This window comes from Molothrus aeneus, chromosome 13 (assembly GCF_037042795.1).
Source record: "Molothrus aeneus isolate 106 chromosome 13, BPBGC_Maene_1.0, whole genome shotgun sequence".
Lineage (NCBI taxonomy): Eukaryota > Metazoa > Chordata > Aves > Passeriformes > Icteridae > Molothrus > Molothrus aeneus.
This window is the reverse complement of record NC_089658.1, coordinates 156,984-170,525: the sequence shown is the minus strand read 5'-3', so window position 1 is coordinate 170,525 and position 13,542 is coordinate 156,984. Positions and strand designations below refer to the sequence as shown.

The 13,542-nt window shown below is 39.5% G+C and overlaps 1 protein-coding gene across 4 annotated transcripts in view; it reads left to right on the top strand.

The window, feature by feature from the left end:
- Positions 1 to 13,542, top strand: part of OTUD7A (OTU deubiquitinase 7A) — a 104,467-nt gene that overhangs the window by 61,156 nt on the left and 29,769 nt on the right. For all 4 annotated transcript variants that reach the window (XM_066558678.1, XM_066558680.1, XM_066558676.1 and 1 more), the window contains exons 6-7: positions 3,922 to 4,076; positions 5,171 to 5,325. In XM_066558678.1, the coding sequence (XP_066414775.1) occupies positions 5,241 to 5,325 (85 nt within the window). In that variant the 5' untranslated portion in view covers positions 3,922 to 4,076; positions 5,171 to 5,240. The remainder of the gene's footprint in view (positions 1 to 3,921; positions 4,077 to 5,170; positions 5,326 to 13,542) is intronic.

Sequence of the window (13,542 nt, the reverse complement as noted above, 5' to 3'; positions counted from 1 at the left end):
AAAGCTTCTTTCTTTCTTTCTCTGTTTTTTCCACCTCTGTGTTTAATGTTCAGGATTGTCTACACAAGATACCAGGGAAAATTGATGCAAATCAACTAAATGCAGGAATTTAAAGAGGGCAGCTTAAGTGCCACCAAGTCCCTGTGTGCACTATCTATTCATAATTAAAATGGTCTCCAGTGAATTCAATTTAACTCACTTCGAAGGCAAGATGAGCCAAACCAAATTAAGGCCAGCATTTTATTCACAAATGAAAGTGTTTGCAAAGGAATGGATATAGACAAATCCAATCAAATTAATTGGGTTAATTTTCCTGAGTTCCATTGTGTAGATTAAACCTTAGTAATGATGTCTGATTTGAACTTTTACTTTTTGTCTTTTTTGTTGGTCTCCTTTTGTTCCAAACTGATATTTTAGACTTGAGAAGGTAGATACCCCTCACCAAATGCTGTCTTGTAATTTGACTGTGTTTTGAGAGTCCACATTTTAACATATAAATTCCCCACTTTGCCATCAGGTCTAGTTCACAGTAACCTTTTCTTTAGGTAATTATCATCGATTTGGCTTCTTCAACTAATGCCTTTTAATCCAGTTAGTAGAAAAAAAATACCATCTCCACTTTCTTATGTAGCCTGCATTAACTACCACTTCCCTTAAAGCTGCTGTTCTCCTAAACAAATCTTCTCCACTGAAATTGATTGCTTAATTATAGATTTCTGCTTAATAGTTTAACCTAATAAAGGGTGGTTTAATTCCATAATACTGTTAAGATTGTAGAATTATGGCATTTCCTATCAATTGTGACCTTTCAGAAAGAATTACTTTCAGAACCTCAAATTGTGCACAAAGAGGGTCTTTCTGCCTTCCCAGGCAGTCAGGCAGCAGGAACATTGCACCTGGGAGTTGGCTGCACCTGTGTGCTTGGCGGAGCTGCTGAGAGCCAGCAGGGATGTTCAACAGGCCCTGAGCTCTGTCACACTGCAGGGACATAAAAAGAGCCTGGGGGAGCTGGTTTAATGCAATTGCTGGGTGTCTCCCTCCATTGGTTTCCCAGAGCACCAAGACTGTGCCTCTTACTGATAGTGCTTATTTCATCCTTTCTTTGAAAATGAGGAAAGTGAAAGATCTTAGTTGCAGCTTAGTCATTCTGTCTTCCTGAGGCTTTGTCCAGTGGGTGCTGTTTTCTCTCTGTTCCTCACTTAGGTTTTGTCAGCTGTGTCTGTTCTGGATGCATGGGATGGGATTTGTTTTAACATGATTGCTTTTGCTTCATTAGTTAGCCCTGTGCATCTCTTTAAGCTTCTTTAGAGAAAAAGCCCTTCATGTCATTTAACTGGGTGAAGCTGTTTGCTTTTGAAGAAGTTAAATTTATGTTCAGGTGAAGACTGTTCACCTCCAAGTATGGCTCAGCTTTGAGAGAGAGGTACTTGAAGGAGAAGAAAAGATCAAATACAACTGAGATTGTACTAAATTGATTTCAAGTCCTATTAGCTCATCTTAACATTTCAAATTAATCAGTATCTCCTCTTTAAATACTTTTAAAATTATTTTTCTTATAATATAAAACGAATTATCTGATTTCACTGCCTCTTGTATTTGTGCTGTTTAGAAATGTTTTAGGGAAGAAGTTTGGCCAGAAAGTGAGTGAAAACCAAGGTCTTCCTGTGTTTTGATGGCCAATATGTGTCAATATCCATTCAGTTCCAATTGACATTTGTGTGTCGTGTGTGACACTTTAGAAATGAAAACTGCAGGTGTCTATGTGTGTGTCTGTAGTGTTACCCACAGGAGTGGTGTGAGTTGAATAATTGTGTAAGATCTGCTCCGTGTGTGTATTTGAAGTGTAAGTTGTGTTAATGCTCTGACAAGCCATTGAGAGCAAAGGTGGTGCTGATGGTTCCTTAGGTGTGGAGAGACCAAATCCATCTGGGGAGAAATGGGTCTGAGGCCACCTGCCTTCTGAGTCACTGCCTCCTCTGGAATTTATAATTTATTTCCTTTTTTGCTTACTTATTACACTTCCATCTCAGTGGGTTTTCACAGCTGATAGTAGTTTACTGGCAAAGATAATATTTTAAGACTTTTTCTGTTGGGTTTTTTCTTGTTGTTTTGTTTGGTTTTTTTTAAATCTAAATTCTAGAGGCCTGAGCAAACAACTTCCATAGGGAAGAAACCAGTGTTAGTTTAAATGCATGCAGAGAGGATCCTGCTAACTCTGCTGCTTCCGGAGTGTAGATTCTATGCGGTAATTTTGAGGTGATGGTGACATCATAAATGCCGAGATTGGTGTTATTCTTTGCTCTGAGAAGGATGTCTATTTTACTGTTTAAAATACTGAAGTAATGCTGATTTTGAGACAACTCATGAATTGGCTTCTCCAAGCTGATACACTTCAGCTCCCCAAACTTATGAGCACTCCAGCCCCCACACAGTGACTGTACTTGAGGGCCCAGCTGGTGCATTTAAATTAACACTCATTATACTACTGAGTCACTTCTGGTGGTGGTCTGAAATGCACCAATGCTTTGTATCATCTCTGGAAGGTTCCTTTAGTTTGATCCATATGTTTCCATCCTGCTGGCTAAGATTAATTTCAATCTTTCTTGTAGTCACTAAAGAAATTAGTTGTGTTCAGTTTCTGGTGATCTTTTTGTACAGATTAGTGCTGTTGAGTACAGTGCGTCTATGTATGAGTCTTTGTTAAAAATAAAAGTAGCATTTTTGTCCTGCATTTGCATTGGAACAGATTCAGTTCAAACAGAGCTTAGATGTCAAATTTGGCCATAATCCATTAAGGTAGTTCTCTTTTCAAAATATCTGCATTCCTTTTTAACTAGTCTCCTCAATATTTCCAGCTTTCCTTCTGTTACTACACTTTGATTAGGATTACCCTTTAGAAATGTTTTCCTTGCACAGGGGTGATCCACTGCAGTTTGTGGTCCTTCACTGAACTCACTCCAATATGTCCATGTCATTCTTTGTTTCAGATCCAGAAATGGACATAGTACTCCAGATAAGTCTCAGCAGGACTGAATAGAGGGGAAAAGATCACCTCCCCTGCTATCCTCATGTGGCCCAAACATAATGATAGACTTGTATAAATAGTATAAAAGATGTGAAACGTTCAGTGGAACAGTGTAGAGGCCTAAAGAGTGTGAAGTGGGTAGAATTAGCAGCAGCGTAATCTACCTTTGTCCTGGAAAACATGGAATTGGTATCCAGCAGCACAGGTCTGGTGAGGAGCTGTGAGGGAGCTTGAGTTGTTTAGCCTGGAGAAAAAGGGGCTGAGGGGCACCTGATTGCTCTAGCCTGAAAGAAGGCTGGGGATGGGCAGGTGTTATTCTCTTTTCCCACGCAACAGTGACAGGATAAGAGCACATGGCTTTAAGGTGCTCCAGGGGAGGTTCTGGTTGGACATCAGGAGGAATTTCTTGATGAAAATTGGAATGGGCTGCTCAGGGAGGTGGTGGCGTCACAGTCCCTGGAGATGTTAAAGGAAAGACTGGACATGGTGCTTGTTGCCATGGTCTAGTTGATAAAGTGGTGTCAGGTCATGGGTTGGATTTGATCATCTCAGATGTCTTTTCAAGCCTCATTGATCTTAAATGTATCTTCCAACTGCAACAATTCTATGATTCTGTGACTTTATATCCCACAAACTTTGAGTTTGTTGGACTAAGTTGGTTTTAGCGGCCAGTCCCCATGGATGAGGCTCAGAAGGACCCCACCCTCCTGAGGCAGAAGGTAAATGGTGTTTGCATTGTAGCAGGGATATGTACTTGCAGAAAAAGGCAATGTCTGAGAGCAAAGGCATTCCATTTTTCAGGCTAAGTATAACCAGGTAATGTGCAACATGAAGTAGGAAAGGACTGTTTCATGTGGGGGACAGTGAAATTAATTGGATTCCAATTTCCTTCACAGTTTATTTTCCTAGCTGTGGTGCAAGCAAGAGCCAACCAACATCATCTGCTGCCAATAGAAAATCTCTGTGCCAGACCTTACCCTTGGCACGAGGTAAAATTGCAACTGAGGCTGTGAGGAGGAATCAATGGGAAAAATCCAATTCATACTCAAAGGTAAACTTTGGCCAGTGAATAACAAGCATGAAAGTAAAACATATGCTTTTCCTTACCTTGTGTATTGTTCAATTTCCTCCTGTTTTCTTTGCTTTGCACTGTTTCAGCAGCAGGCAGGCAGGGTTGAAGTATGGAAATAGGCTTAGGATGACTGTGTTTTAAATTCCAGCTGTTTTAATAGCTTGCCTGGCATGAACTCCCCTTGTGGTGACTGCTTTAATTTCTATTTTATGTTTGTAAAGAGCATTGCCTAGAAGGAAAAGGTTTCTATTTTCAGAAATGAAAAGAAGATGCAAAATGCAGTAGAGCAGGCATATTTTTTTGTTGGCCGTGGATTTGGCAGGAAGAATTCCCAAGTGAGACATTGTCACATTTCACTTGGGGCAAAATATGATCTGCTTCCTAACAGCTCCCTGGGTGATTGTGCCACCAGGAGAGCACCCTGGTAAGATTGTCCCCCACAGACTGCTCATAAACATAGTAAAAATTGTTCAGCAGCTATAGCCATGGTCACCAATAAAAGGAAATAAACCAAAAAAACCTCATAAAGTACTGTATTATCAGCTACTATGAACATTGGTTTAGCCCCAGTTCTAGAAAATGAAAGAAGAAAATTAACTCCATCCCAGCCAGACTCAGCACAGCAGAGAATCTATAAATTACAGAAGCTGTATTTGCAAGGCAAATAAAGGAACAAATCCTAAGCCCTGCTGTGTGTGTGTTAGTATTAGTAAGGCAGAAGAGCTCTAGACATTTAAATCCTTGCTAAACCTCAGTTTATGAGCAGTGACAATGATCTGGTGATTGTGCTTTTAATAAACCAATCTTATGTTTAGCTGAATTGGAGTCAAGTTGCAAAGCTATTTGAGTTGCACGTAAGCAAAATCAATAAAAATATGAAATATTAGGATAGAGAAAACCTTCCCATGTGAGTGACCAGCAGCTCCAGGCTAAGGCAGAGATGGATGACAAACGCTGTATATTTTAATATGCTGCAAGCTTTTTTAATAGTCTTGTTTAGGGAATAGAGGAAAAATGTGGTTTATGTCACCTGGGAGTATATTCTAAACCCTGTTTCTTTTTCTCCTTGGCAGATGGAGACCTTTTAGCCAGCCGGTGAGTCCAACTCCTGCTGCATGTCTGGCAGCACCTCTGAATGATCACATGACTCTTGATATGGATGCAGTCCTGTCAGACTTTGTTCGGTCCACAGGGGCAGAACCAGGTCTGGCCAGAGACTTACTAGAAGGTAAACTTCTTGGACCCAACCATTTCCTGTGCTCACTGCTTGCTTAAACCAAGAACCAGTCATAACAAGAGAGCTCTGGTCCAAGGAAACAGATATTTCTTGGTATTTTTACCAAGACAGCTCTTGTAATAAGCTGACCATAGATTATACTAAGGCAAGTGTTTTAACAAAACTCTTAAAAACTTCTTAGTATTAGATTGCTGTGTTTTAAGTTACTAAGAGTCAAGCCCTATATGTTTACGTGCCAGTGAGAGAAGGGAGGAGACTTTAGCTGAATTTTCATATTCAGCTGCCTGAAAGTAGCTGTAAAAGTTTCTCCTCACTGTATTTAGTCTGAAATGGATTTACTGTACAGTGATAGAGATACCAGAGGTATTTTTGGGTCCCAGTGGTTAATATGCATACCTGAACTTTACAGCATGGGAGCCAAGTGGCTAGGTTGAAAAACAACTAAGAAGCTGTATCAGAAAAATAACTGTCTATTTATTCATTCTGTTTTAGTTGTTTTAGGTTTATAGGCTTAAAAGTGGAAAGACACCATTGATATTTGAGAGCATTTCATAACAGCTGGGTTTGTTCATTTCTTCTTGTGTTGGGCTAATAATAATTGTGAAGAGGGGAAAGTTGGAAAGGCGTAGATGATACCTGCAAATTGCAAGGTGGTTCTGTGGGCTTAAAACTTCCATACTGAACTTGCCTCCTGAGAGGTTTGGGGTTTGCTTTATTTTTTTATTTTAATGTGCTCTAAGAAATCGTGTTAAATCAAAGTAACCGAACAGCTTCATCAGATGTGAAAGTATACCTTGTTTTATGTATCTCCTTTTTGCAAGAGCTGCTTCACTTTATGCTGAAAGTTTTTCATTTTGTGGTAAGTTCTTCCTTTACTCTGGGTGTTTTAGTAATAAGACATGAGAGATTATTAACACAGAGATGCACACAATTCTGCAGCATTTCCCAAGTCATCTGGTACATGAAATAAAACCTTGGAATGCCTAGCAAGGAATATTAGCATAGGCTTGCTATATTTAAGAGCCCTCTGTTTTGTCTGACTGATTTGATCAACCTGTCATTCTCGCCTAGAGTCTGTCTTAGTCTGATGGTCTTTTAGAAAAAGAACATGAGAAGCTATATCAGGACAGATTGTCAGATATTGTGCTGATAGAGTATTGCCAAAATTTCAAAGGGTTCCTACATATCAGAGGTCTTTCAGAAGAGTTACTTACCTTTTTTCCTTTCTATAAAGAGCAATGCTTTCAAATAAATATCGAATAGAGTTTCTTTGTGTTGTACTTCTCATTTCTGTAGATGAATAGATCCACATCGAGCATACTAACAAGAAATAATCCATAAACAATCTAATTATTCTGACAGGCTAATAGACATATGCATCTGCCCCAAATAATTTCCTCCTACACAGGAATTTCTCAAAGTAAAAGGGATTGTTGCTAGTTCCGAACAACATGTGCTCAGACAACCATTTCAACACTTGTGGCTGTAGCTACATTTGGTGTAACAGCTTCTAACACTGGTCATATCTTGTGCTGGGAGGCAGTAATTGATAGAGTGGTTTTTCATTTGTTTAAAAAAGGCATGACGGGGACTGCTGCCCTCACAGCATTGAAACCTATGGAGTAGCTCCTTAACAATAATATAAACAATATTCAGAAGAGCAACCCACCCCCCTGTGATGCCAATGATGCCAATGCCTTGTACCTGGGAATGATGATGTCCATATCATCAAACTTCAAAAACAGGTGTGCACAAGGCACCCCAAAATGTTCAAGGTTTGGTTGTTGATAGCCCTAAAAATTATGGTCACAGTGAACTTGGAGCCAAAAAAGGCTTGTGCAGAGCCTCATTTCCATGAAATTGCAGGTTTTGGTCATATCTAGTATGACCCCATGGCCCTTTGCTCTTTATGACTTGTTCAGACTGAATTTTCATAGTGTGCTCCTATGGAGTAACACCTCCTTTTCAGAGCCAATGCTGTTTCTTTTGTTCATCCCTGGGGAAATTTCCTCAATTTCACTATACTGTAGATAATCAAGGATACCAATTTCTGCTTCCTTATCCAATCATTTTAACATATTAATTGTTTTGCTTTGGTTATGTCCTGCTACATCCCCAGCACAGTTGTGCACAGTATTGTTGTTCATCCCAGCAGCAACACATACTGACTGTTGTGCAAATAGCTAGGAAATCTATACATTGCATATAGATTTTCTGCATTGCCAGAAGCTGTCCTAAATGTTGGCTCACTGAATGTTTCTATGCTTTGCCTATCCTGCTGGTAAAATCCCTGCAGTTTTCTTCTGCTGGGCTTTATTCTGAGTGCAGCTGCTTGTCTCTTTATCTCAGAAAACATTCTGCTGGTTGTGCTTGACATGAATCTTTCAGAAAGTGTCCATTCTACTTTTGAAATGAAGAGGCAAAAAGATTTAAAAAATAATAGTTATGTAACATTTTCATGGCTAGTATCTGGTATCAAAGTCTAGTATTGGACTTCCATATTTATTAAGCTGCTTACAGCTATTTCAAATTAATTATAAATTAATATTCCTAAATTTCAATTATGTATCATTAGCTCTACCAATTCTGTATTACTGGATTATACACACATGCTCTAAACCATTTGTTACTTAGAAATGTTATTTTCTAGCTTTGCTTTCATTTTTGGATGATTACTTACTGAGTCTTTCATGTTTCATTTCCTGTCTCTGAGATGTTGTTTGCCACTTCCAGAGGTTTTTGCCTTGTTTATGTGCTCTCAAGAACTGAAGGCATTCTTCTGTATGTAAGGTGATGAAGAGTAGAAATTACGTCTTTTGAACCTTCACTGGGTCTGCCTTTTCAGCCTTTCATTCTCAGCCTTTGCTGATTTCTATAAAAACAGCCTAAAAAAACCCCTCAACTGAGTTATTAATATTGACAGAGCAATTTGACAATAAATGTGACCCAAGTGACAGAAACAACAATCTCAGCGAAACAGTTTGAAAAAAGCCTGTGCTGGCAGCCATGTCTATCCCTGCTTTGGGCAGGAGTGAATTCAGAAGTGGATCAGCCTCATGTCACAGGGAAACAGGAAATCAGCTGCAGGACTCTCCAGATGTCACCTCTCTGGGTGCAAGGCACCTTCTAGTCACTGGGAAAACTCCTTTGGCTCACTCAGCTTTGGGAATGTTCTCAAGCATAAACTGAGAACTCTGCATGGTGGAGAATTAATTTCTCTTCAGCTGTGTGAGCAACAGCTTCCCCAATAATAAGGAATAAGGAGGGCACATCCCTTTCCCTCCTGGATAGTCTGGTCTGGCACCTCGATTCTCTCACACATAGAGTAACAGTAATGCTGGTGTGTTTATGTATAATCTACTTAAAATGCAGCCTAAGACAGAAAGAAAACCATTAAAGAAAATAGTTTAATCTTTAAAACAAGTTGTACTGTATGTGGCTCACCGTGTCAGGGCTGTAGGTGTGGATGAACTCAGAGATCACTGATAAATCAGGAGAAAGCAGCTCAGTTTTCAGGGAGCAGCAGGTGTGCAGGCAGCGCCCCCTGGAACAGAGGGGGAAGGCATAGGATGAAATACTTTAAAATGCCAACAGTGTAGGGCAATCATCAGGTACTGGAGGATTTGTGAAATAATGTATTTAACTGAAAACTTGCCCTTGTATAAATGGTTTCATTTATTTATATAAATGATGTGGCATTTCATCATTATATAAAAATAACTGCTGTCTATTTCCAGCTTCAAACAGCACTTAATTGAGGGATATATAGCTGAACATGAACTCAGGAACTGGGGCATTGGCTTTCCAGTCATGAAATGTGAGCAGGAAAGGTGACTGACCCCATGGAATAAGACAGAACTGCAGTACAGAGACATCTCCTCAAAAGAACAATGTATACAAGCAGAATTCAAAGAAAAGCATGTAATTTATAGAGAGGGAGAGAGACATTTACAGTGCTGTCATGTGACTGAGTTTACAAAACTAACTCTCCAAAAATAGTCTCTTATTCTCTTCTCCCTCAGATGGTTCCTTTTTTAGTTCTCTTGTGGAAGGCTTGGAAATGGGAAGAGGAAGCTGAGCTGCTACCAATGTCTCATTAAACAGGGAGCAAAACTGTCATTTCCAGCTGCCTGTTCAGTTTGGACTGACTTTGCATTCTAGCAGAAAATGAGGCATGTGTTAACAAAATGGCCTTGCTTTGAATGGCCTTTGAGAACATGGACCAAAATAAAATCTTGTTTTAAAGCATATGGTCTAATTTTATCCTAATTTTGTGTATTAGTTTTTCAGAAGGAAAAAAACGCTGATCTGAAGTTCTTCTTACCTTTTGCCTCTAAATATTTGTTAATCTACTTCATGCCAGACAGGAAGCAGTGCCTGCATTTAAACTGAACTTGAGGATTGCTTTATTAAGAGTTGGTTTGTAAGAACAGACTTCTTTGCATTAGCCTGGGGTGTTTCTGTGTTGCCTTCAAGTTGCACTTACAGTGCATCTTATAGATACTTTCTTGATGCTCAGTGCCTTCCTCAGATGATTCTTCTCTAACTGACAGTTAATTTGTTGCCCTCTCAGTTGATGCTGTCCCATAGTGGCTGTGTCCCTGTATTGGTCCTGTTTCACTCCAGGCAGTGTTTCATGTCCCTTTGAACATTTCCTCTGCTGAAGTCCTGTCTATACATGTTGTTGCTGCAAGTTGCCTTTCTTTGTGGTTCCCACTATTCAGATCTTTCCTAGTTCCACATCTCAAATTGCATCTTTTCCAGTATTTTATTTATCATTAAATCAGGAATTTCGGTGATCTTTCAAATATTCTTTTAACATATTGGAGTAGGTGGATATTTGAAAGTTTAGAGGGGGAGGGAACTATGTAATAGTTGCATGTTTGCTTTTCCTACTAATTAATGATAAAATCCTCTTGGTTTTCATTATACCTGATTTAAGAAGTGAAAGACAACAGATTTATTAACTATTACAACCCCACTAAGCTATAATGTTTTAGCCAAAACAGTACAAAGCAAAAAACCCAAAAGACTAAATAATACCATGTTGCTCTGGGGTTACAGCACTGGAGAATGCCCTTGTGACACTCCACCTGGAGTGCTGCATCCAGCTGTGCTCTCCCAATGGACCTCTCAGGACATGTCCAGAGGAGGCCATGAAGATGCTCAAAGGACTGGAGCACCTTTGCTGTGACACCCTTGGGCTGTTGGGGATGAGAAGTCTCTGGGAGGACCTTGGAGCACCTTCCAATACCTAAAAGGGCTCCAAGAGAGCTGGAGAGGAGCTTTTGACAGGAGCCTGAGTGATAACACAAGGGAATGGCTTCAAACTAAAGAGGACAGGGTTTAATTAGATATGGGGAAGAAACTCTTCCCTGGGAGGGCGGTGAGGCCCTGGCACAGGTTGTTCAGACTAGCTGTGGCTGCCCACATCCCTGGAAGTGTCCAAGGCAAGGTTGGACAAGGCTTGGAGCACCCTGGGACAGTGGAAGGTGTCCCTGCCTGTGGCAGAGGCTCTGAATGAAATGATGTCTGGGGTCCCTTCCAACCTAAACCATTCTTGGAGTCTATGTTTTATCAATGCTTCTAAGGTGAATCCTAGTTGTGCTGTCCTTTAGTACCTTGTTTATTAACCCTCTGCTAATCTAGTTTGAAGGGAAGTGGCTACTTAGACCATATATTGTTTTATCTAAATCTTTGTTTTTTTTCTTCAGGCTTATAATACCTCCTGTTGTTATTCAAGGAACCATTATTTAGGGCAGAAATTTCACAGTGCAGCTGTGTTTATTTTTGAATTTCCCTTTTATGTAGGTGTCTGCTATCTCTGACACTAACACATCAGTACCAGCCATCAGCCACAGTGTATCTTCTATTCCCTACTCAGTTGCACTTTTTTGTTTGTTTGTTTTGGTTTTGTTTTGGGTTTTTTGTTTGTTTTTTGGGGGGTTTTGGTTTTTGGTGGTTTTTTTTTGTTTGGTTTGGGGTTTTTGTGGTTTTTTTTTTTTTTTGGTTTGGTTTGGGTTTTTTGTTTTGTTTGTTTGTTAGTTTGGGTTTTTTGGTTTTTTGTTTTTGTTTTTTTGCTCTTTTGGTTTTTTGTTTGGTTGGTTTTTGGGATTTTTTTTGTGTGTGTGTGTGTTTTGTTGTTTTTCCTCCGAACAAGAAAGACTTTGTTTCAAAGCAGAGACCTTTGAGCGTTGTTAAATTGCACACCTGCTGACTCCCATAGCACATATAGTTGTTCAGGAAGCAATTGCTCAGTAAGTGTGTTCTTTCTATTCAGTCAGTGAGTTGAATTGGTTCCAGCACCCTGATAATGATTTCACTACCTGTGTTTTCCAACCAACTTTGTGCTCCTCCAGCTTTTTTGCTGACTGATGTTCTCTGGCCATTTGAAACTGGAAGCCTTTCCTGCAAACCTACTGTGTTGGTGCTGGTTTGGAGCAATCAAATTGTTACTGATCCAGAGCTGCTAGTGGCTTATCTGATGTGATTGTGTGCACTGAAATAACGTTGTTATGCCTCTGAAATGCCTTTTAAAATAGAATAATGTGTCATATAAATAAAGAAGCAGTCAGTGAACAGCATGCATCAGATAAGTAACAGTGAAACAAACATAGCAGACAATCTAAAAAATAGTCTTGTGTTGGTTTTGTCTGTCAAATTGCAACAAAAGCTTTTACTTGACTTAAATTAATTGATGAAATTATGAAAAATAAATTAATTGCCTGTTACTTGTCCTTCAGGCATAACCTCTGTGGGGGTAGGAAAGACTGGCCCTTTCTCTTGGTTGCCTGTGCAGGAGATGGCAAAGAAAGTGAGAGATGTAACAGAGAAGAGAGGGTTGTGTGGGTCTGGGAGATGTCAGAGAAGAGCGTGGGAGACACACACAAACAAACTTAGGAGAAGACTTCCTCTTTCCCTTCTCTAGGGACAGAGGAACTCTGTACAGTCTGCCCCAAACCAGGGGGCCAATGCCACTTGTTGGATAAGGGGCAAGACTGGAAGGAGGGACCTGCCCTGTAGGCTTTGGGGGGCAGGATGTGTTTGTTTGCCATATTATGTGAATTTATTTTTGTCATTCCCAACCTAGCATAACTCAGGGAGCTTTTGTCTCTCAAAACTTGGTTTATGATGTAATAAGATACAGTTTTAGAAATTCAAAAGCTTTTAGTATGCAATGTTTAAAGGAGGAAAGATAGGCTCCACAACCACAAGCCCCACTAATTTCCTCAGTACCTTGCAGCTGAAACTTTCTCACCTACTTGTCACACTGATAGAAATCCTTGTTCAGATCATCTACTCTGGACATTTCTGAATTTAATAATTTTCTTGATTGGTTCCCAGCTTGCCTCTTGTTTCTGCAGTCTATTCCTGTGGTACAAATTACATCATATTTTTTATTAGATTTGTTAAATTTTTAAAATTTTTTTGCACTGCATTAAATTTTTGTACCTATTTGTATTTCTTCTCTCAGAGTCTTTCATAAACCCCTTACTTTTTTTCTCTCTTTCTTTTCTCTATTTGTCTTTGCTGCCTTCAGTTTTCTTTATTTTTGCTTAGGATTTTTCTTTGCTAATTCTCCCAAACTGATGAATTCTCACCTTTTTTTATGGGTGGTGGGAAAAACAAGAGATTTGTCATTTGTATTTATTTGTGAAAGTGTAAACCAAATGGAGAGGGGCAAAGGGGGAAAACCTTCCATCTTTCCAGTGGAGAGGTAGCTGGGAACACTTATGCTGGTCAGTGAGGGTGGCTAATTTTCAAAACCACTATTTCATGGAGAGGGAAAGGTGTTGAATATTCTTTAATTTGGTTGAATGTTTTTCTTGCATTTCAATGCTTGGAGGCTCCAGCAAATTTAGGGAGAGTGAGTCCAATAATAATTTCCTGTGTTGGTTTTCTGAAGTTTAGGGCTTTGGTGCTGAATTGGTGCTTCTGTTCAGGAGATGGGGAGAACTCCAGGGATATGAAGAGATTTGAAAATCAAATATTTCTGTGTTAGGTATAGAAATTTTAATTTTTGTAAGGTTTCAAGTCTATATTAGAAGTTGAGTTGCTACAATGTACCATGGAACGTAACTCAAGAGCCACTGTGCAAATCCAGTTTTAAATGCAACACACTGCAAGCCTGCTTTCTGAAGGCTCAGTGTAATTTTTATGACAGAGCTTTTATATAAGATGATTGCATTTGGTTTAAAACTGAGGCCA